Below are 22,729 nucleotides of genomic sequence, written 5' to 3' on the forward strand. Positions count from 1 at the left end.
CATTTTAACTGCTGAGTACTGAAACCATCTCAGATATTCTTCAGTCAAAACAAACTTTTCAAATAAGCTACTGTGGACATACTGATGTCAGAATTGTACCATTTTCATTTGCAACAGAGTAGATATCATTTTAAGTCTTTTGGTGAAAACTCCAGGTCAAGAATTCAAGGGGAGTAGTGACAAAATTTTCATGACAGCTCTTGTGGCAGCAATAGTAGATGTACAACCAGCACCATTTTCATTTAGGACAAACTAAGTACAGTAAAACCTGTCATAAAATCTCCCATTCTGCCAACAAAAAATTGGTTTCTTGGGACAGGTGGTCTCATACTAGGTTTGGGCAACAGGGCTTAAGAAGGAAAAATAGCAATAAAGACTGATACATTTCATAAACATGTACATTTATATTTGAAAATCAGGTCTGATCAATGACCATTAGAGCTAAAAACCTGAGCTAAATGCAGAACTTATCCAAGAATACACAACTAATGTACATCAACAAAGTTTGCCTCCTCAGCACCATTCCCAGGGGGAAGTTCAATGAAACACACCCAAACAGTTGCCTTGCGAATATGAAGACATGGTTGGTGTTCATATGTATATGCTATTATCTGTGCCAACACCAACATCAATGCCAGTGGTAGCACAATATCTTACTTGTACTCTGAAGAGGTCAGCTATAAAGGACTTAGAAATATCTTCAAGTTTTAGTAATAACAGTAATATTTGATGTCAGATAAGGATCATTTGCACAAATTTGGCAAATGTTCTGATCAATTTTCAAGAAGACATTATTTGCAAATACCTTATGACACTGTCCATATTTCATTACAAAATGATTAACGTTTGGGCAAATTTTGATGGCTCTGATGCCAAGATGCTTTTTGTCAAATCTCATCATGATGAGTTGTGCATTTATTGATAAGTTATTCAATGATTTGTAAATTTTTAGAAACAAAAGCCATGCTTGATGGCAGATTACCGTGATTTAACAACAAACTTGTGTGGCTGTGACAATAAGGTGTTTTCTGTCAAATGAAGCAAAAACACTGGCTAAGCATTTTATCAGACGTTTAAAACCAATGTTGCTGAATACACAATACTCAGCAGGCAACAAATGCAGGGTCAAACAAGCCATCATGGTCATAGAACCTGGCAAAAGGGTCACAAATATTTTTATTTTTCTGGGACTAGGTTATAATCATTTTATCCTGATACTCACCCCAGGTCCCAAAATCTTTCCCTTCACATCAAAACTGGGTGGAGCATGCTCAAGTCCTATGTACAGCTTCTCTTGGACAAATGGTAACTGAAGTACAAAAACAAAATGTAAAAAAATCAAACGTATACTAAAGCTCAAGGGACTTTCTCTGGCTGATGTTTCATCATCAATCTAACTGGGCTGCTAGAATCACTTTTTCTTGAACCCACCTTTTATTAGCTGGTGAGAATCATACTTGAGCTACTTGGGCTTGATCTAAAATTCTTAACTCCAATATAGACTTAGAGTGTGGATGGACATAATGACATGGATACAAATGCCTTATTGGTGACTGTTAGGTTACATTCTGCTTTCTGCCCTAACTGATAGGAAAAACCTTCAATGGCCAATGTAGACATTCTCAGTGTACCTTCGATAGCATAAATACAGAATGAAAGACTATTTTTTCATCTTTTATGAACATCTGGATTGGGGATAGCAGAGGGTAATTTATCATTCATGTGATTAGGTAATAAATCTGATGGAGAAACCTTTAAAAGGCATGTGTTTAGTTATACAGCAATGCATAAAATGAGATAAAATGAGATAAAATTATGTTGAAGCTAAGCTGAGCTGCTAGTAACAAGATCTGTGAAAAGATGGACAGGCAGTTTGACAGATGGAAAAGCAGATTTCTATACAGTTTCCACATCTCGATACCAGGTCATAAAAAGGCTTCTTTGAAAGCCCTTACAAAATTATTAGACATCCTTCAATACCAAGAACATCTGTCTATAAGGACTAATTTATTTACTGGAAGACATGTTTAAGTGTATTTGGTTCCCATACCATAAACCCCAACAATCAATGCAAATCAATTAGACATCTGCTCCACACCTGCTGATCCAAATAAGACCTCAGTAAGGCAGTCAATATTTTCTGAGAAGACCAATATTCAGAAAAGAGTAATGAAATATCATGTACACTAATGTTAAATGGGACACATTCATCTGAAAAGTTCAGAAATGTGATCTGATTCAGCAAAGGCAACATTATGTATAACTAAAAGGGTTTGTAATGTATTGTTAGACCATAATGACCAAGGTTTAGAAACTGAAGTTATGAAAAAAAACAGTATCCCCAGGAGTGTAAAATTGAGGGTAAAAAACCCCCTTGCTGTCAGAACAGGGGGTCAAATATGTACTGACAAATTTTCATCTGACCCATACTTTTTCAGCTTGAAATAGGATATTGCAACTTGCACAACATACTCTCTTGCTCTCTCTAAACATACAAATAAACCAACATGCACAATTAACAAGCAAATGCATGATCCATTCAAAGATTAATTGTATTAGTTCGTTTTTCTTTTAAATTCGTACTTTTAACAGTCTCCTTATAATCTTTCTGAAGCAATTTTATAGAACACACATTACATATAAGCCAATACAAATTTTTTTATTTTATTTAACTAAATGGAAATTAATTAATTGCCTGTCATAAAATGTGTACTATCATCAGTTTCTTTGTACTTCGTCCTTGAACACATTTATCCAAAAATCAAGGAGGCTAATGTTTCATCTTCTTTCTAATAAGTTACACTTGAACTTTAAGATCTTTTTTTATTGCAGCAAAGTTAAAAACCAACAAAATCTGCAATGTCCCCTTGACTTTGTAATCCAAATAACGCATTTGTCTCAGAAAGTTTACCGATTTCTTAGTTGTGAAAGAATGTGTTGGGTTATAATGTGTTCTCCAGATATCTTGTAGCAAACAAGGGCAGATTCTTTTTAAAAATTCTTAAACCCTGTCACAAAGGATCATTCACTTTTGCAGTCTTCTTGATCACGTGATCAGAAGCCACACCATTAATCCTAATGTGCTGTATTCCAGTCAAGGGAATTATTTTCTCCATTTTTCATTAAAGTTAGATCCACAGTTACTCTTTCATGTTCTACTTTTTTCACTTTCTTCGCTAATGATTCTTAGTGCATGTCGTTTTAATCTGGAGATCAAGCATTGAGACCTGACATCTTGCTGAGCTCAATGGAAATCGCATGAGAGCTCGCAAGATTAGGGGAAGCTACTCAGTCATAACATTGCCTATGCTAGTCTGGTTCCCTGTTTCATATGCTCTCTGAATTGCACCCTGCTATACAAATAGAGGAGTGTAACGCAGGGAGTAAACAAAGCAGGGAACCAGTCAAAGCATATGCTCGAAGTATAAATGATGCCATCCCTCGTCCAAAGCATTGGAGATTAAATAAATCCTCATGCGAATGTTTTGGATGAAAAACATGGGCTGATTAAAGCATCTGAGATACTCCTGACAAGTCAGTCTGATTCCCTGAATCTAACATAAAAACAGAGATCCAGACACAACCAGGACAAGCCAATACCTGTATCTGACTGCACTGATTGTCTCTTCCTATCTCTTGCCATTATTCCCTAAGTTTATAATTTACTGGAAACGTCAGTAATACTTACGGTCAATTCATAAGGATTTGCAGGCCTGTTAATTACTCCAGGAGGTGATGGCCCATCTTGATTGGGTAGGAATCCTGGTCGCTACAAATAAAGTAACACAGTTACGTTGTAATAAGAAGCCTGTACTAGACCTGATGCATTTTTCTCGCAAGTTGTTTAAGGTACAGATGGTCATGATATGACATGTATCTACATGTTAAATATTCTAGTGTAACGTGTAAATTTCACTGCATCTCATCTCACCGGAAATGCTTTGAAATGTTATTTAGTTCTCAAATACATTTTGATCTTTGATGCATGCTCCAGAGCCTATGAATAATTTTGAATGGCTGTACTTCAAAGTTTTATCATGTTTGGTTAAAAGTGACAACCATTAAAAGGACAATGAGTGTAAATGAGTAAAACTGCATTAGCATTTTTTCTTTGTTTTCATCCAAATACATTTCTCTTATGTTATGAAAAATAAACATTTCTGAAGCGAGGTAATCAATACAATACATTGCTAAGTTACAAATATTTCTGTTTGCTACATTCAATGAATTATACAGAAAAAGATTTATCAACATATATAAATGTACATTATGTTTACTTACTAGCCCTTGTTGTGGCCCCAATGACATCATAGGCTGGGACTGGAGCTGGAGATGGGGCTGGGGTGGGGGTTGGGCAACTAGAAATTGTGGTCTGGGACCACTAGGCATGGGAGAGAATCTACTCCCCTTGGAAGCTCCTCTCATTCCATTGACAATGATCTCATGAATACGATCAACAGCCTCTGCAGAAAAACGTAAACAGAAAATTATCCACCGAATTTTGAACAAAATGTATATACAGTCCTACCCGTTTATGTCGACATCCTTGGGCCTGAGGAAATATTGTCGACATAGGCAGATGTCAAGATAAGTGTGTGGTGGGGGGTCTGAAAAAAAGATACAAGTTAAATTCGTCAGTAAGGGGTGAACTGTCATCAGTGAGTAGCATTTTCACTTTGAGAAAACAAACAATGGAAATTTTGAGTACATGAAGACAAAACCAGTGTGAAATAAACTTGTATATTGACAAATTACATTTTGGTTACATTTGTGTAATAAAATCTACAATAAAATATTGCATCGGTCACATCCTGATATGAAAAACATTCACTAAGATGTTCAATGTCGATATTCAATATCGGCATTAGCACATGGTTGCACAGTTGTTATTTACATGCTTCAATACATGTACTTAAATTGGCCTAGATTTTGGTCAGTCTGTTCCCATTGCATTGAGGCTATCAAGGGGATGGGGCTATGATGGAAATGAAAACCTGTCAACAAGTTCGTTTAAACAATACATGTATGTAGTTACAGAAGTCATCGTGAAAAGTAAATAAAAGCGAACAAGAGATATGCTGCTGATACGATTAATGAAGGCATAATATGGTATACATCGACACACGCGAAATAAAGTTAAAAAGGAAACAGTCATAGCACAGTAAACTTGTTTTAATCACCGTTCACTTTGGAAAATGCAAGAATCGATCAGATTTCATTGCTTTTAAGTCACCGCGAGAGGCCAACTTTATAGGACCAAACAAAAGCCTGTTTTTTTTTAACCGACCACGACATTAAAGCATGGCGGCAAGATCAACTAATTGCTGAATAAAGTACAGGTCGAAACTGGCTGCTTGCCGACATAAATGATTAGGTAGGAAAATTGAAGCCTGTTGGCAATATCAACTAATTGTTGAACAAAGTATGGGTCGGAACTGGCAGCTTGTTGACATAAATGATTAGAAAACAAAGGATTTGTTCAAGCTGGGACCAAGGACTTCTGTCGACATGTACATTTATTTATCAACATTGACATAAGCACGACAAATTTGGTAGACCAAGGTACCAAGACTTTGCTTTTCTCTCATAATAGGTGGCTTGTCGACATAAGTGATGTCAATGTAAGAGGGTAGGACTGTATCATGTAATCAAGAATGACCCCAAAAATAGGACTGATACAACCCCCAGGCTTACATAACTTAAATTGACAATTTCACTAAACAGCCTTATGCAGTATTGCCAGAACACATGTAAACTACCTCTAGAACATCAAATCAGGTTAATTTTAGCTCTTCTATTACATAGTCTGATACAATTATTTCCAAAGACAAAGGCAAAATTAAATGCATCAACTCTTGCTCATAACCAAACTTGTACAAGATCTCAATGATATTAAAATATTTACCAAGTTTTATCAAAATTGGATGAGAAATATAATCACTTAATCAAGAGAGAGGTAAGCAAGCTCAGCCAAACAGATGCAAGATCATCACATTAAAATACACAGATTAAACTTATTACAGAACCTAAGACACTGATTGATATACAATATATGCATCACGGATTATGGATAATCCACATTACCATGGTGGACCTTAATCCTTTCATGCACCAGATGTAGTGGTCATTGTGGATTATCCATATCATGGCTTGCAGTAGACAGATTAAGTTTTATTGCCCCAATCAGAAAGTCTTAGCAATATAATTATGTAATAGCGGATATCCACCATATTGTGTAAAACTTACCTGCTGGCTCTGCTACAGAAGTACACTGCAGAACGCTGTTTTTTAAATTGCACACAATGCTATTTAATATTCAAAGACTTACCCACTAAAATGTATTCAAATATCTGTATTATGAGAGATGAAAGATAAATTTCCATGCAAAAACTCCTGTCCCTACTTAGGTGCTTAAAAAAATATACAAACTTTAATAATAATAATTTGAATGTGTGAGAGATATAGATTCTGCTTTAAAACAAACAAAAGGAAAAAGAAATCATACACAAGTATTGCAGGTTTCATTCCATTATTAACATTAAAAAAATGCAAGAAATGCTGAGATATTTTTCTCTCCCCCGGTCACTTTTAAATAGTTTAACGTTTCCACACAATGAAATATACATAGTGCTATCCAAAATACAACCTCTACTAGTCCAGCCTGTGTTTAGTAATTGTGACCCAAATATGCATATCCTTACTGGAAATAGGCACATATTACTTCTACCAAAAATCCACCACTTTTACACAGACTCTGCAATACATGTGATGTTGTATTCTACTTAGGGGCCCCGAGTGGTCTAAAGCGCTCTCCATTATGGATCATTGCCATCTCTCCTCTGTCTGCGTGGGTTCGAGTCTCAGATTCAGCCAATGTGGGTATGTGAGAAAGTTTGCCAGAAGCTTCTCGAGGGTTGGTGGTTCTTTCCGGGGATTTCCCGGGTTCTTCCTCCACCATTAATATTGGCCACCATGTATAGCCTATCGTGTGCTGAAAAATGACGTTAAACCCTACAACAACAACAACAAATTCTACGACAATAAGCTGAAAATTAAGTTTAGACTTGCTCTTTTGGTTATCTGATGAGTTTATTGTTACTAAATGAACAGGTGAAGTGATGAAAAAGTGTAATCACTTAAATATATTCAATAGGAGATAAACTATCTATTATCAGCTAGTACAGTACATTCTTTCAGTCTGCATGTCAACAACTACAAATCTGTTCCCAAATGTCAACTAAATATTGTTTGTCAGTTTAGTTATTAAACTTTTACATTTTGACCTAATTATCCCTTTAAAGAAGTTTATGTGAATACAAATATAACATCTTGTTGCCAAACAAAACAGACCAAATGCATACTTACATTGGGTCTAGCTATTAATCCGACATGACAATACTGAAATTAGGTCCATAATCACCCAAATGACAATAAATTTTTGGGAACCAAAACTAGGCATAAACTTTGAACTAGCTGAATTAAAAGTAACAACTGAACATTAACTGCCAAAAGATATACATGTACACAGCAGAGTAAAAAGTGTTAAGCCTGTGTGTATGTGCATATGGGGGAAAAATGTTTTTTATTCCTCTTCATATTGCAGTAGCAGTTAATTTCTCTTCTACATCCATCATCATTTTTTGCAGTTCAACATAATGCCAAGTTTGTTCCTGCTAATTATGGACAGATTTGACAACAGATAATAAGAAAATCAGAATAGCATGCAAATATCAGATTAATAATTATATAAATTCTTGTTAAATACATAATGAATTGCTAAGCAGCAATTTACCTATTTACTTACTTATTATGAATAAAGAATGGAATCAAAACTTTCATTCCTAAATTTTGTCAGGAGAAAAATTCCAAAATGCTGGTAACTGCAGCACATTTAAAAAAAAAGCATACACTCTAGTTATGAATGCCCATTTCAGAGTTAGCAATAAAACCTAATAAGTCACTTCAATCAAAGTTATGGTGTATTATCTCTCTCTCTCTTCTCACTGTCACTTTTGCGAATAACAGATTTCATTACAAAGAAAATAGCATTTGTTTAAAACACAAAGCCTGAAGTGTAATACAGCTTTCGCAAAACATGTTACAGCTTTGTGCTGCTGCAATGGAATTAAAATATATCTCTTGTGTTGAAAGATTAAAGGGGAGAAAAAATTTTTATGTGGTTGGTTTAATGTACCACTAAAAACCAGTTTTACGGGAAAATATCACAAACTCAACCTGATTGCATTTCTCAGTCAAAAATTTTTTCTCACAAACTAATGTCTTTTTAGTTGTAATGTGTGTGGTTTTGTTTCAACATTTTCCTTCAATAGTAATTGTGCATTTTGAAACATCAAAGCAAAAAACTGAAATGAAGCTGGCAGAAGCTGTCCTGACTGATACAGTAACAGGAGTAGAGTAAAGATGCCACTTCTTGGCCAGTGCATGTCGATGCATGTGGATTCATGAAAAAATGAGGAACAAAAGTAACTTTCTTTCCCTGTAATCACTTTGTTCACAACATAAATGGCCACCAATATAGTGCAACAGTCAATACAATGTATACAATTCAGTGCATTAAAAAACTCGCACTCTCTGATAAACCTTGCTTTTTTTCAAATGGCAACACATGCAGACTATTTTGCCAAATCTCAGTTAAGTACCCAGAATGTGGTCTAAAGAGGCAATAAATCAGGTAATCTGTCTGAAGGCCAGAGATCGCAAAAACACAAGAAAACTGGCACTAATAAATGCAAGATTTTAATCTGGAATGGGTGCAAACTGTAAGACTAGACAATGTTACACATGTAAGTAGTGGGTTTGTCCAGAGAACAGCAGTTGCTCTTGAAAGCAGGGGGTGGTAGGGGCAGCAGGTATAATGATTTTTCTTGTGATAATTCGAAAACTAATAATCTGGCTACTATATATGAGTCTGCGGTGCTTGTGCAGATTGTTTGTCATGTTATTCAGGTGATCTGCACGTATCTTTTTCCTGAGGTAAGGGTACCAATAGCTAGTTTACCGCCAACAGTCAAGTGGTTGCAGTCTTACATGGCACTGGGTGTACTGGCATTGTGGTATAGTGGATGACCAAATGCAGGGTTGGAAATTCTAGTATGTGCTGTTAGATCAAACAATTACATTCTCATCATGAGAATAGAAATCAACTTATTTCCTGATCTAAACGACTGAAGTGCTGCACATGTTCGATTCCATACTTGACTTCATGTGTAACCTGGGCTACAAAACTTGTGCTTCATTATCATTATTGTCATAGAAAATGAGTGAACTGCTAACCCAGTGAGTGAAAGGCAAACAATGCCCAGAAGCTAAGTGGGCACACCTATCTCAACTACACCTAATTTTCTGCTTCACCTGCATGGGCAAAACATGGTCAATCCACTCTGTATGTACTGTAGTAACACTTTACCAGTTTAAGTTACATACAGAAACTGATGTAGAAAATACAAGACTTTACAAATCTCTTAACAATAGTGACACAGCTGCAGAAAAATGATATACATATAAACATACAACACACCTTCTACTAAGGACTATGTATATGCGTTAAGTCCAACACTAATCTATTTTCCATGTCTGACAACAATCCACTGATCCTGACAGAAAATCAAGCCTTTCGAAGTAAAAACCTTACACCAATGGAATTAGGGAAAAAAAGTAAAATCAAAAGATAAAATATGTCATGCATTTTTTGCGAAATTCAGCTGGTGCAGATAAAAAGTTCCAATAAACATATTCTATGACAACTATAATACCTGCACGTATTCAAGAAGTTATTAACTTAATAATGGGATTATTATACAGTAACTATAAGTAGTTGTAATGCATGTCAATCAATGATAGACCACACAATGATCTGACTACAAGATTACATGCATATATGCCTCATTACTTACTATCAACAGCTTCCTGTGATGGCCCTTGAACACACAAGTAGAGGGCTCTTTCTCTGTAACAAGGAAGTTCAATGAAAAATTAATCACTAAGGTACCTCTAAACTCAACAAACTTATTACAAATTACATCTTAATTTGCTGTGAACATACCATATTGATACATGCATAAAATACTCCACTCCCCAAAAGGAACTGACCCTGATATGCTGTCACATGCTGAGTTTTTAGATTATGGTCAACCAAATTTACTTTAAATCATGAGTTGAACAAACTCTGGATCTGGATCTGCTGTTGTGTGACATATGCCTTCATTATGTGCAATCAGGGCAAATGTCAAACAAAAGCGAATATGATACTGCAGAAAAAAATAGCAACATCATCCAAGCAACTGTAATATTACATTATCCCCATTATCCACTGAATTAACAATTTAATTACTAGGCAATGTTTCCTAGCTGTATCATATATTTTAAATAGTGATATATATATATAAATAAATAAATAAATAAGGTCATACTTTCTTAACCTTCATCTGATGGCAAACTTGCATTTTGCCTTCATTTTAAGATAACTGTCACCTTCAGCATCTGAAGGCTAATACTTTCACCATCATCTAATTCAATGACCTAACTTAAGGAACTCATGTCCTATACTGTAATACCTTAAATTCATTATATAATAAATTATTTCAAATATATATTTTTGTAATCCACTTTGAGAATGACGGAGAAGGCACAATTATCTCTAAATCTCCCCTGCACCTTCATCCCCATGGGAGATGATCAAATTTGTCCCCCATGATTATTTGGTTTGACGTAAGTCTGGTATGGAACCTTAAATGTGTATGTCAATGTAACTGTATCAAAATTCTGTAATTGTATGTTCATCTTTTCTTGTACTTAATGTAATTTACAATAAGTAACTAAATAATTTTAATATTTATTCAAAAGCTAGATAGGAGTATCCACAAAGCATATAGCATGGATGAGGCATTATGTAACATTAAAGAAAATTCTATCCCTGTAGTCACAAAGCTGAGACCTCATATTCAGATTGAACAGTTCCAACCTTTTGAAAATTATCTCCAAAACTAGAATTATAACATCTGGGCATTAGCTTATCGTTTTTTGGAATCTCTACATGCATGTGAAATTTCATTGATACCTAGAGACTTTAAGTACCATACTGTATTTCTGGTTTTAAGTACAAGTTCAGTGTTTGTATTCTATTTCATGACTTTTGTGTCCAACAGCTGATAAAACAAGGTCACAAATCACACCACTGCTATGCCTTTTTCTCCACTTGCACATGGAAGTATGGAAAAGTAGAAGCAAATTTCAATTTCCATTTTCGCAGTAATTTCATATTTGACCATATAAAATGTGCTCAACTGATAAAAAATATAGATCCATAAATGCCATTACTATGCTAGCATATCAAGTTCTATTATTTGAATTAAATCATACGTGTATAGAACACCATAAACTACATTCCATATTTTATCCAGTATGCAAAACTGCAAATATCCCTGCTAAATTTAATGCCACCCCTCTACAAATGAAAAGCTGATTTGTCATGATCCTAACAAACCAATAATACTAAGAAAGCTGAATCTGATCATATTACTGCTTTAGTTCTAGATCACATGTCATAAACAAGTGCTTAGTAAGCTAAATTTTCAACAAAGAAATGCTTTCATTGATTACCTAGTTATTAAAAGCATTTTACCAACTGCATTTGGTGAGGCTATACATTGGCAGACATGCCATTTTCACTATTCAGTGGTAATGTCTCTGCTCTAGTTCTAATGCATACAATGCAGAACCTTAATAAAATGTACATAATCACTGCCACTGTGTTCTCGACAGATTAAAAATATAGATCCATACATGCTGTTACATAATACTGTATGACCTTAAATACATTATCAATAAATTATTTCAAATATATATTTTTCAATCAACTTTGAGGATAATGGAGAAGGTACAATTATCTTTAAAGCTCATTTGCAACTTCCCCTTCCCCAAGGGAGTCTATCACATTTGTCCCCCATGATTCTCTGATTTGACAAGTCTGGTGTAGAATCTTAAACAATAACAATTATAAGTTTAACATTTATTCATCAATAATTATTTTTGATACACACATTTGTTGCAAAAGATGCAAGGGGTATCATGCACACATTTGCTGTGACGTACTACAAAGAGTCTATTCACAGATGTTCTCATATGGAAAATGTCCCCCACTCCCTCTCGTAAATCCACCCTTATGAAACTGTCAGGGCAGCAACTCCACGAGTGTAAAAAAAACTGAGGATAAACACTGCTTACTAGTAAATCCACTTGTGTGCCTAAAAGGCACATTTAATCATTGTTAGTGCCCCCGGAAATTGAAGGGTAACAAATTGCATTCTAAACTTTCCTCCACCATCAAGGAAAAAGGTCAACAATGTTCTCTTATTCACACTTAAAAAAGTAATATTAAAAGTGGTTTTAAAATCATGAAAGAGAACATTTCAACCAACCCTGTATTTCTTCCTCTGTCCTCAGGAGTCATGTAGCGTCCTCTTGTTGACACAGCTGCTCCACTCATTTTTGAAATCTGGGGATGAGTGTTGAAATGACCAGTGTCAAATCATTGTGATTTTTTTCACTGTATGAATTTTGTTCTACAACATTTTTTGTTACAGCTTAACCAAAACATACATCATCTTCTGCACTTAAAATTACATACAGATATAAAGATGCATCAAATATAAAACTCTGAACAACACATCATTCATATGATTTTTATTGCTTTCATACATAATCTTACTAAGTTTTCATGTCTTGCTTGATTTAATTGTACAAAATCCAAAAGCCATTTTCTTATAAGGCCAAAAATATGACAAGCCTATACATAAATCTTCTGTATGGTTCATGTTCCTAGAATATGAAACATGCATTTAAAACAAATGTTTGTTTGCACCTGGTGGGACAAAATGGTGTGTGCTACTACAGTATAATGTATGCCTGTGGAATGGATGTACCGGATCATGTAAAGGGACAGACACCAACCATCATATCTAATTTATTTTTAATGAAATGAGACTTGGACTAAATTAGATTGTTAGATCAGTGACTTTCAGATTTTGAGAGCTAACTTACATTCTCACACAATCAATCACTTTTCTTGAAGTCTTATGCACAAAGTTGAAATGAGTGTGGGGCTACATGACAATAAAATATAATTTTCAGAAAATAACTGACATTTAATGTCAATGTTCTGCAAAGACATCCTGCCTTACATTTATCTTCCATCCCCACAAAAACTTGCACTCACACAAAAAACAGTACCATTTATTTCTTATCACACAATGCAAGTCCTTGTACTTTTTAGCAATTAAGAAATTATGCTCTAAATTATTTTAGAAACCAGAGGCTGACTGACATAATGACTGCCTTGTCTTACCAGGCATTTTGTAATATTACTGTCAATTAAACAAGAAGTACACTGAAAATTAAATCCTAGTTACCTCCTCCTGAGTGGATCCTCTAGTCAGCATATTTCTACATCCTATTGGTACATCATTGATCTCGACTTCTGCCACCATCAGGCTGTTAGGCTGGCCCAATATCTGCAAACAAGAACAAAATGCCTCTATGGATAACCTAGATACTCTAATTATGACATGAATCTGGGATCTCATAGAAAATTGCATCTGTTATCTAAAGCTAGTTTAAAATTAAGTAGTATAACTGCCCTTGAGATTACCTTCATCTACAAGACCAGAGGCAAGAAAATCCAATGCCCAGCACAAACTGAACACTTTAAATGAAAACTGTATGCTATTTACCCAGAATTTTATATAATGAATGAAGAAAATCACATCTTCTGCAAACTGACCCATTTGAAGCTTGATAGATGTAATTACCAGTTTGAACTATTAAATAATCAGTGTAAGTCTCTTGAGGAAACAACTACTACAATAGAACAACTGAGCCATCAGAAAGGAACTGCATGTAATTCTGATCCATGAGCAGTACATGCGCTCTGCAAGTTAATTCTAGAGCCATCAGGAAGATCACATTGTACGAACACTGCTTCAGAAAGGTTGAAGACAAGCTCAAACTTAGAAGAGTTGAGGAATGTCAAGACATAGGACAGGTTCTATTTGGGAACATGGTGAGTGAGAATGGCCTGTATACATCTAAACTGGACAACAAGTCAGAAAAGTCACAGCTGCAATCAATATCTCATCCATGACGTAACATGTCTGAAATCACATAATAGTATCCCTTGCTTGTGAAATAGGCTAGCTTCTAGTCTTGAAAGAGGAAAAAGAGTTGGCCATTTGGGAAATGTATGCTGAGAGTGGTGTGGTGTTTGCATCATACTGGTGGTTGAGAACTACACCTCCCCTCATATAATTTCAAATGTTCAGGGCCATCTAGCTGTTGCAATCTGCTCCACAAGTGCCTATCTCCTTTCCATGCATGGCATCCCTGACAATAGCTAGTTATGAATGAAGAGTTTCTACAGAGACCGGTGGAATAAATGCGACCGTGGCTGCTTGAGCAGCATTGGGTCATTATGATTTTCCTGTATACATCCATCACCAAACCAAGCTGATCACTGATCCTAAATATGTCCCATAAAAATGGGGCAATCAAGACTATTGTACATGACCTGCCCATACTTATATGGGTTAGCTTCAGTATTAGAACTGCAGGAGGGAAGACATATACCTTTACTCCCAGCTGACTGAAAGGATGTTAACAGCCCATGCCCCAGGGTCCATAAATGGAAAGACAAATGTGGGCAGTTTGTTGTTCCATTGGTCTAGCATCAGCCAGACCCATATTGTGCTAACTCATCTGAAGATGGATGGATGGAGAGATCAATCCACATAAAGCAGTTGGCTTCTCCTTGATAACAAGTCAGCTGATACATTAAGCCTGCCTGGAATGTGTCGGACTGGCATGATTGTATCATTCTGGTCACACAAATGTAGGTACTCCCATACCAGAATGCAAAGGTCAAGTGATTTCATTCCCCCTTGTTTGAATAGTAGTTCACTATGGCCATGCATTAAATAAATATACATAAACTGTTGAAGAACATTAATAAAAGTATACTGACATTAGTGGGTGTTTATCGACAGAGGTCCAGAGCACAAACTAGCCTGTAAAAAGAAGCAATCACAATTACCCTTTTCGCTAGATGCACTTTTACATTTAGGAGCAATTTCCACGGTGCAAACCTATTTGGAGATGACCCGTCAGTGAAAAAAGTGGTTTTTAATCATATTCTTTTACTATCAGTGATTTTTTATAATCAAGATCCCAGTTTTCTGAGGAACCTTACCTAGGTTTTAACGTGAACATTTCCAAAGAATGTAGTATGCAGTACAGAGTTCAGACCATGCAGTAAACAAGAGACCTCACATCTTCTGCAAATTGACCCATCTGAAGCTTGATAGGTGTAATTACCAGTTTGAACTAATAAATAATCAGTGTAAATCTCTGGAACACCAAAACCTGCATAAAAATACACTTGTTTCTTTTTCTGAACACATGAAGATTCCAACAGCCATGACCTTGGGAAGCAATATCAAGATTATCAAGACAGCTGTCATGGTGGCCACACAAGATATCAGATCAGCACACATTTCATTCAATACCAATTAGGCTCCATACCAATTATGACAAAAAACCAATACTGATATGACTTTCCATAAAAGAGGAGTGTCAATATAATGTTTAAGATAGTTAATGTGTTGGCCATATTGGATATCAGATTGGCATAATTTTTATTTAAGAGCAGATAGGCACCCGAAACGACTTCCAGTGAAAACCCCATGCTGATATGACTTTCTGTTCAGAAGCAGTAGTAATATCAAGAATTTCAAGATGGCTGCTGTGGTGGCCGTATTTGTTGTCAAACACCATAACAAGTTTTCCAGTGAAAACCCCAGGTTGATATGGCTTTCTGTTCAGGAGCAGCAGCAATAAGATTTTATAGATGGCTATGATATTGGATCAGCATAAATAAAAAACAAGTACACCTGTACCCTTGAAGAACACATACATTCATACATACATGTGTGACCCCACTATAGCAGGCTCCATTACAACATGAATTCAGATTTAACATAATCGTGGCATGGCTCCTGAAATTTCCAATACATATTTTTCTCGTATACGGAAAATATTTTTTCTTGTTAAAAGTATGAAAAATAAAATGTAAAAAGTTTACTTCCATTTTGGAAAAAAGATCACATATGAATTTGAATAAAAGATCACAGTGGCATAACTCCTAAAATTTCATACACATGTATTTTTCTAGTACACGAAAAATATTTTCTTCTTAATTGTATGAAAAATAATGTGTAAAAAGTTTATCATTTTGGCAAAGAGATCACCAAGGAATTTGAATACAACGATCATGGTGTGGCTCCTGCAGTTTTATAACCATGATTTTTTTCCTCCATAAAAGTTGGAAAAATAAAGTGTACAAAGTTTTATTATGTTGAAAAGATCGTGTATGAATTTGGATATAAAATGAATGTGGTGTAGTTCCTAAAATTCTAAAATTTCATCATTTATTGCAGTTCTGTGCTAAAATAAACATCAGAGATACGAGTAAATGAACCAATCACTTGACCATTTGAGAACTTTGATTTTAGTTTATTGTTCAAAGATGCAAGCTCATAAGTGTTAATCTTCACTGATCCATGAACACAAAAAAAAAAACACGTTAAATTTTCTTTGCGTTTGTTTTCAATGCATTCTGTATAATATTGTTGCTCAAACAATATCCAAAATGTTTCTTCTTTCAACTACAAACACAACCAAGCACCAAACAATGAAATGGTTGATAAAAGATTCTCAACTGAATTTAAATACATTGCTGATCATCAAAGTCGACTGCAGAGCTAAGTCTTATTCAAATTATGGGGCATCCATTTATAAAATATCAAGAAATGGAAGCCGCCAACACATGCACATAGCATGGCTGTGCTGTTAGACTCTATCAGTTAATCAATGAATAATATTGTCCATTCCCTACTGAAACGACCCCATTGTTGAATGTTGATTGACAATTATTCTTGCTGTAATTGTTGAAACGAGCAGGTGTGAAAGTGTTAATTAGGGGACATTTACAAGGAAAAACATGACACAAAAGTGTAAGGCATTTACCATTAAAAAGAATCTTGAAGCCCTGGATGTGATTAAGTCTGGTGTTCAAATTCTTCAGCTGAGGAATATGATTGACTTTGCCAGGAGAAAATGTGATGGCAACAAAATGCAGATGAAAATCAATTAGTTTTTAAAAATGCAATAAAGTATTATGATTCAAAGATGAGAAATTTTTTGAAATTTATAGATACCATTTACTGACCTTAGGATGTAATGAACCATAAATGTGCTTCATCTTCGGTTATGCAGTTTTTCACACTAAATTAAGACACATAAAAATCTGTTACAATTATTTAATATTTTACATCTGTGTGCATATTTTTGATGGAATTACATGTATTGTTGATTCAATGCACATGACAAGATTATCAGTGGACTACAGGGTGTTGATACTCTACTCCTGCAATACATAAGACGTGTACATAAACAGTATACATGTAAAAACTATTATATATGCAATCTCATTTTCACTACATGTGTATTTCAATGAAGCAAGTATTTCTGCACATACTTTTAGTAACCCATCCCTTGCCATTTTTCTGTACATGCATCATTTTCTTCCATTAACTGATTTGGTTGGTAAAAACATGGTTCGGTATCAAACACAGTTGGGTTCTATGGATTGTGTTATAGTGGAGTCACACTATACAAACATACGTACATACATACATTAGGCTACACAAAATATCCTTATCTGCCACACATCTGGTAGTTCAAAAAGATTTTGATCAGCACATACTCCAAGCAACTATACATCGGTCATAGGATATCCCAAATATCATTATATTAAATTATATCTGATTTGTTTATCCATTAAACAATCAAATAAAAACCTAACAAAGTAAAATTCAAAGTTCAATATGTCAAGTTTACAGACTGTTTCTTTGTTGGACAATCAACAAATGTGGCACCAACTACATTAGTTACAGCTCAACTTACTTACAGCTATACCTTCGAGTTAGCTCATTACACAGGGGTACAGAAAGGCAATTTAATCCTGTAGTTAATATGAAATAAATAATGCAGTAGATTTCAAAGACTGGCATCACAGATATTGTTTTATTTTCTTAACTAGAAGGCTTTTATAAATATTGTAGAGATAGCAAGTATCAATCTGTTTTTCCATTTTAGAGAGAACATTTCACCATTTCAAAGCGTAAGCATAACACTAATCTTTGAACAGTGTACACACAGATATTTCCTTGACTGAGGTACGACAGCAGCCCTTCTGCTGTTTTATGAACTCTACCATTATTAATCTACGATTTCTCATTCAAATAAATATTTTTTACCATTCATTTACACAAAGTTACAAAAACAAAAATCTTCGTTTCTATGTTAGGAAAACAAACATGCATTAAAATATTTGCCCATAAAAGCTGTTATCTGATCAACTGACATGTACCAGTTTATTATACTATCTTCTAGCTAGTTATCAATGCAAAGATGTCCTATCAATAAAGCTTTTAAGAACATGATTATCACCTTGACCTTAGTGCTTGAAGTCTGGGATAACTGGGAAGGCTTAAGTTTTCCTTTGGCGATCAGCATGGCATTAACTTTGGCAGCTGCCTCTGCTGCTGCTTCAAGACTGCTCTTTTCTGGAGCCTCGGACCACAGATCCATCCTCACTCTTCACCGAGAGGGGATGAACTTGTTATCATCTGTATAATGAATTAAGATGCTGGATACAATGGACTTCTTCTTTCGTACTGTATAAATGGATCCACAACAGGATTTGATCATCAGTCCAGCTGTATCAATAAAAAATGAATTTTAGATCTGTTTAATGGAAGTACCAAAATAAAATTTTATGGAGCAAATCAATGAATTTAAATTATGTTGTTCGGCCTAACAAATGCATTAAGCCATCCTATATTGCACACCATGATCCATTTTAATGACATTACAGGTTACTGGTTTTAGATAGTCAAAATATATTTAAATTTTTCTTACTTCAATGTAGTATCATCAAAAATAAAGAAAAGACAAAGACTGCAAATTGCCACTTTGCCCCTCTACAGTAGGATCAAACTTTCATCATTTTCCTGCAATGGATCCAACAAACGTATTATCTGTATTAAACTATTTGTTGGAGTTTACTTAAAATTTTTTTAAGTATAAAGCTTATGTAATTGAGACAAAGCAACTGCATCATTAAATTCCATATTGAGAGCTACAGTGGCTCAGTGGTTAGCATGCTAACCCTACAAATAAAAGGGTGCAAGTTGGAATTCTGCCTTAGGGCCAGCTATATTGGTGTGTCTTTGGGCAAGGCACTTCACTAAGATTGCCTTGGCACCAAGTAACCTGCTTTTGTTTCCATGTGGTTAAGCACCAAACCAAACCAAACAAGGCTGTGGAATCAAATTAACGGCATTGAAATGTCTACCTAAAACATCAATTACCTAACTTTTGAGTCACATATTAATCAAATAAATAATTAGGCAAAAGAAATGTGTTTCCTATTGCACTGGTTTTAAAATTAGAGTAGGTAGGTTGGTTTTGTGTTATTTGTAAAAACATTAAATATATTTTAATGATTAGTAAATATAATGTACTAAGCACTTCAAGTACTGGGTTAAACCAGCTCAATTTGATGCACAAAAACCCCAGGACAAAAAGTGCTAAGGTCAGCAACAAAAACAGTCAGACAACTGGAAACACATTTTTCATTAGAAATACTGATGTGAAAACATGCATAGTTCTGCCCAACAATTATTATCTACTTTGTAAACTGGGGTTGTTATAAGATGAAGCTGTGTGCACAAGCATAATAGAAAGAATATTGACAGATCACTATGCTACTTTCATGTACTATGCCTTAAATTTCTTTGTACTTGATGTAAGGGAAATGGCCTGCCTGAGACACAGACGTATCCTCCTTCTGTCCTTCAAATCTATCAGCACATCCAAACCACTTGGAGGAGCGTCAGAAAAAGTTATAAAACAAGCTATTTGTGAACTTTTGTCCCCATCTTACCTATGCGAGGTCACAAAAGTTGGCAACAATGAAATCTGGCAATAACCTTAAAGACAAAACAGTAATGTTATTGGGAAGACACTGAAAGTAACCAAGTTTCATTGTCCTGTGTGAGCATTAGAGAAAAAGTGCAGAAATTGGGGGGGGGGGGGAATGATCAGTGACACTGACCTTGAAGACAAAACCTTCACTGTGGTGGATTTTGAAGCAGCAAGTGTCAGACATGATTTTAGACTTCTATTAAAAAAAGCTGAAAAAATTGAAAGGGGGTTTGGGGGTCCTCTCCCAACGGGGTCTCAAGGGTGAGCATCCCTAATCTGGGGGTCCAAAAAATGAATTTTACACTGATAAATAAATGCTAGTGGTGCAACTTATGATAAAAAAATAAACCAAAATAATCATTTGAAAAACTAATAACCTTACCAAAAATGTTCAACTTGACTTCAATAATTTCACATTATTTATTGTCACATGAATTTGTTCTCCAATACTATTGATGCAGAAGTTTTTTCATGCGAATGTCAGTGTTCACATCGTAATCAAGTCACAACAATTTCTCAATTTTTGCCACAAATATATTTTACTTCTCTCTTTCATAACAAATCTGTAAAAGAAACACCCCTGTACATCAACTATATACAAATAATCCCATACATTCACTTGTCTTTTTCTCGACTGGACACAACCTGTTGATATGCCAGGTGAGCTCTTTCTCCGGCTTTGGCAAAGATTTCTATAGCCTTCCTTTTTGTCACCAGACTTTTTTGACTCAGTGTGCAATCATTTCTTTTCCTTCTCAATGAGAGCCTTTTTCCTTTCAAGATTGTGTTTGTATTGGCAACATGCAATGTGCATATTCTGACAGAGGGCTACATCTGTTCTCTCATGCAAGCAATCTTAATCCTTATAATAATTATTTGTACTTTTTCCAGATGCCTTCTGAGCATCAATTTTATTTTATATGCAGCTTCTTTTGTAGGTGCTGTTCCAAACTCTTGCATCCGCGATTACCATAATTCAGATCTTTCTTGCAGAGGTTACAAAATGCCTGTCCTCTAGTGTTCAGTTTTCTTATAAACTGACCAACTAAATTTACGTCAATTATTTGCTCCAGCCATTCTCATATGTTTTTTAAACCTTTATCTAAACTTTTTGTGTCATGGTCTCTCTCGACAACTCAGGACGCCATGCTTTGCAAGCATGCTTCTTCTTTCCATTGCCATCAGTTTACATTATACAAAGATTTACTGGATGAGTGTAAACTTTGGACCAATCAGAATATTCTTATGAGAGTCATGTGCTAACTAATATATGTAACAAATAATTTACAAGGGTCATTGCAGAATGGGACCGGACAGACCATTTTTAAACACCCGGATCAGAGATGATATAAAAAATGGACTATATTAAGCAAAATACGATTCAAGCCAGGAGAAAAGCTGAATTCTGAAAGTACTTTTCATTATCTCTATATGGGTATTAAGATTGAAAGACTGATGATACCCAAAGATACAATGTTTGGAGGAGTAATACTTAGAAAAGCACATGTGGTTAGAGTTGAGATGAGAAAAAATAAAATGCAAACAATCATACAAGTTATTTTATAGTGTGTATTTCATGAATGTCAGCGGATTAAAGACATAACGAATGCTATGCTCACGATTTTTGAGAAAATAAATCATATTCCTATCGATTTCAAGCAGGTATATCTCAATGAAAGGTTGCCGAAGTTTGCTGGGCCGGCTAGTAAGCGGCTACCCAAACTTTTCGATAGGGAATGGACTCTGACCCTACACCCCAACATAAATGTCCAAATATCAAAAATGGGGTGGCAAGGGTCAGAGGAAACTCGGATTAGACTATACCTCCACCCTATTTGTTTTTCCAAAACATAATACCAAGGTCGAGGTCTTACAATGTAAGACTACAATTTGAGGGGATATACTTCCTAATCAGAATTTTTTCCAAAACATAAATATCAGGGTCGATGTCTTATACTGTAGGACTACTCAAATTGGAGAACATTTAACTTTCTTTTCTTTTTTGTTTGTCCATTGATATGGAGCAGATGACGAAATTCGACAGTGAAAATTCGCGAAACTTGCATCACATAGAAGAGGCACTATGTGTCGACTTACGCTATTGCGTTCTTCTACTTCTGCAATGTTAGTTTGATAGAAATTAATAAATCAATGTTGAAACTATGTTCAACTACACAACGCGTAAAAATATTAGCGTCCACTTCGCAACTCATCATTTTTCAGTGCGCAAGCGCTAAAAGGACAGGAAGTCTATTTACAGAACCATAGTCTGGGTACCTGCTTCTTCGCTTAAAATATAAAAAAAAATTCTTACACTGGTTCCGGCTTTCTGTTGCTGCCTAGCTATAGGACACACGGTACTAATTATACGGAAGAACTGTGAACCAGTGTAGACATGGGTGAAGAAATAATAGAGTATTTACAGGTTTGGTGGTCCATAATTGGTTAATAATGAAAATTAAAATTTTAGGAAAAATATCTTTTGAGAGCTTATCCTATATGTAATGTAAAAAAAATATTGACAAATTTCTACTGATGCAATTTTAGCCTTTTTACAGGCTTGACTCAGGAGTACTCAATACTGAAAGTAGCACCTGATTCATTTGGTGCA

General features: G+C 35.2%; 1 protein-coding gene across 2 annotated transcripts in view; it reads right to left on the minus strand.

Annotated features, from left to right (window-relative positions):
• LOC149801795 (uncharacterized) overlaps positions 1–22,339 on the minus strand; it is a 95,868-nt gene extending 73,529 nt beyond the window's left edge. The window contains exons 1-8 of one of the 2 annotated variants that reach the window (XM_089956140.1): positions 22,216–22,339; positions 18,586–18,848; positions 13,428–13,529; positions 12,438–12,514; positions 9,915–9,967; positions 4,282–4,463; positions 3,689–3,769; positions 1,223–1,309 (exon numbers count right to left, since the gene is read on the minus strand). In XM_089956140.1, coding sequence (XP_089812266.1) covers positions 1,223–1,309; positions 3,689–3,769; positions 4,282–4,463; positions 9,915–9,967; positions 12,438–12,514; positions 13,428–13,529; positions 18,586–18,720 — 717 coding nt within the window. In that variant the 5' untranslated portion in view covers positions 18,721–18,848; positions 22,216–22,339. Of the gene's footprint in view, positions 1–1,222; positions 1,310–3,688; positions 3,770–4,281; positions 4,464–9,914; positions 9,968–12,437; positions 12,515–13,427; positions 13,530–18,579; positions 18,849–22,215 lie in introns of both variants that reach the window. The other variant, XM_089956139.1, reaches the window with a different exon arrangement.
• Between the last annotated feature and the right edge of the window lie 390 nt (positions 22,340–22,729).

This window comes from Sinohyriopsis cumingii, chromosome 4, assembly GCF_028554795.1.
Source record: "Sinohyriopsis cumingii isolate HCF-2022 chromosome 4, ASM2855479v2, whole genome shotgun sequence".
NCBI classification, from domain to species: domain Eukaryota; kingdom Metazoa; phylum Mollusca; class Bivalvia; order Unionida; family Unionidae; genus Sinohyriopsis; species Sinohyriopsis cumingii.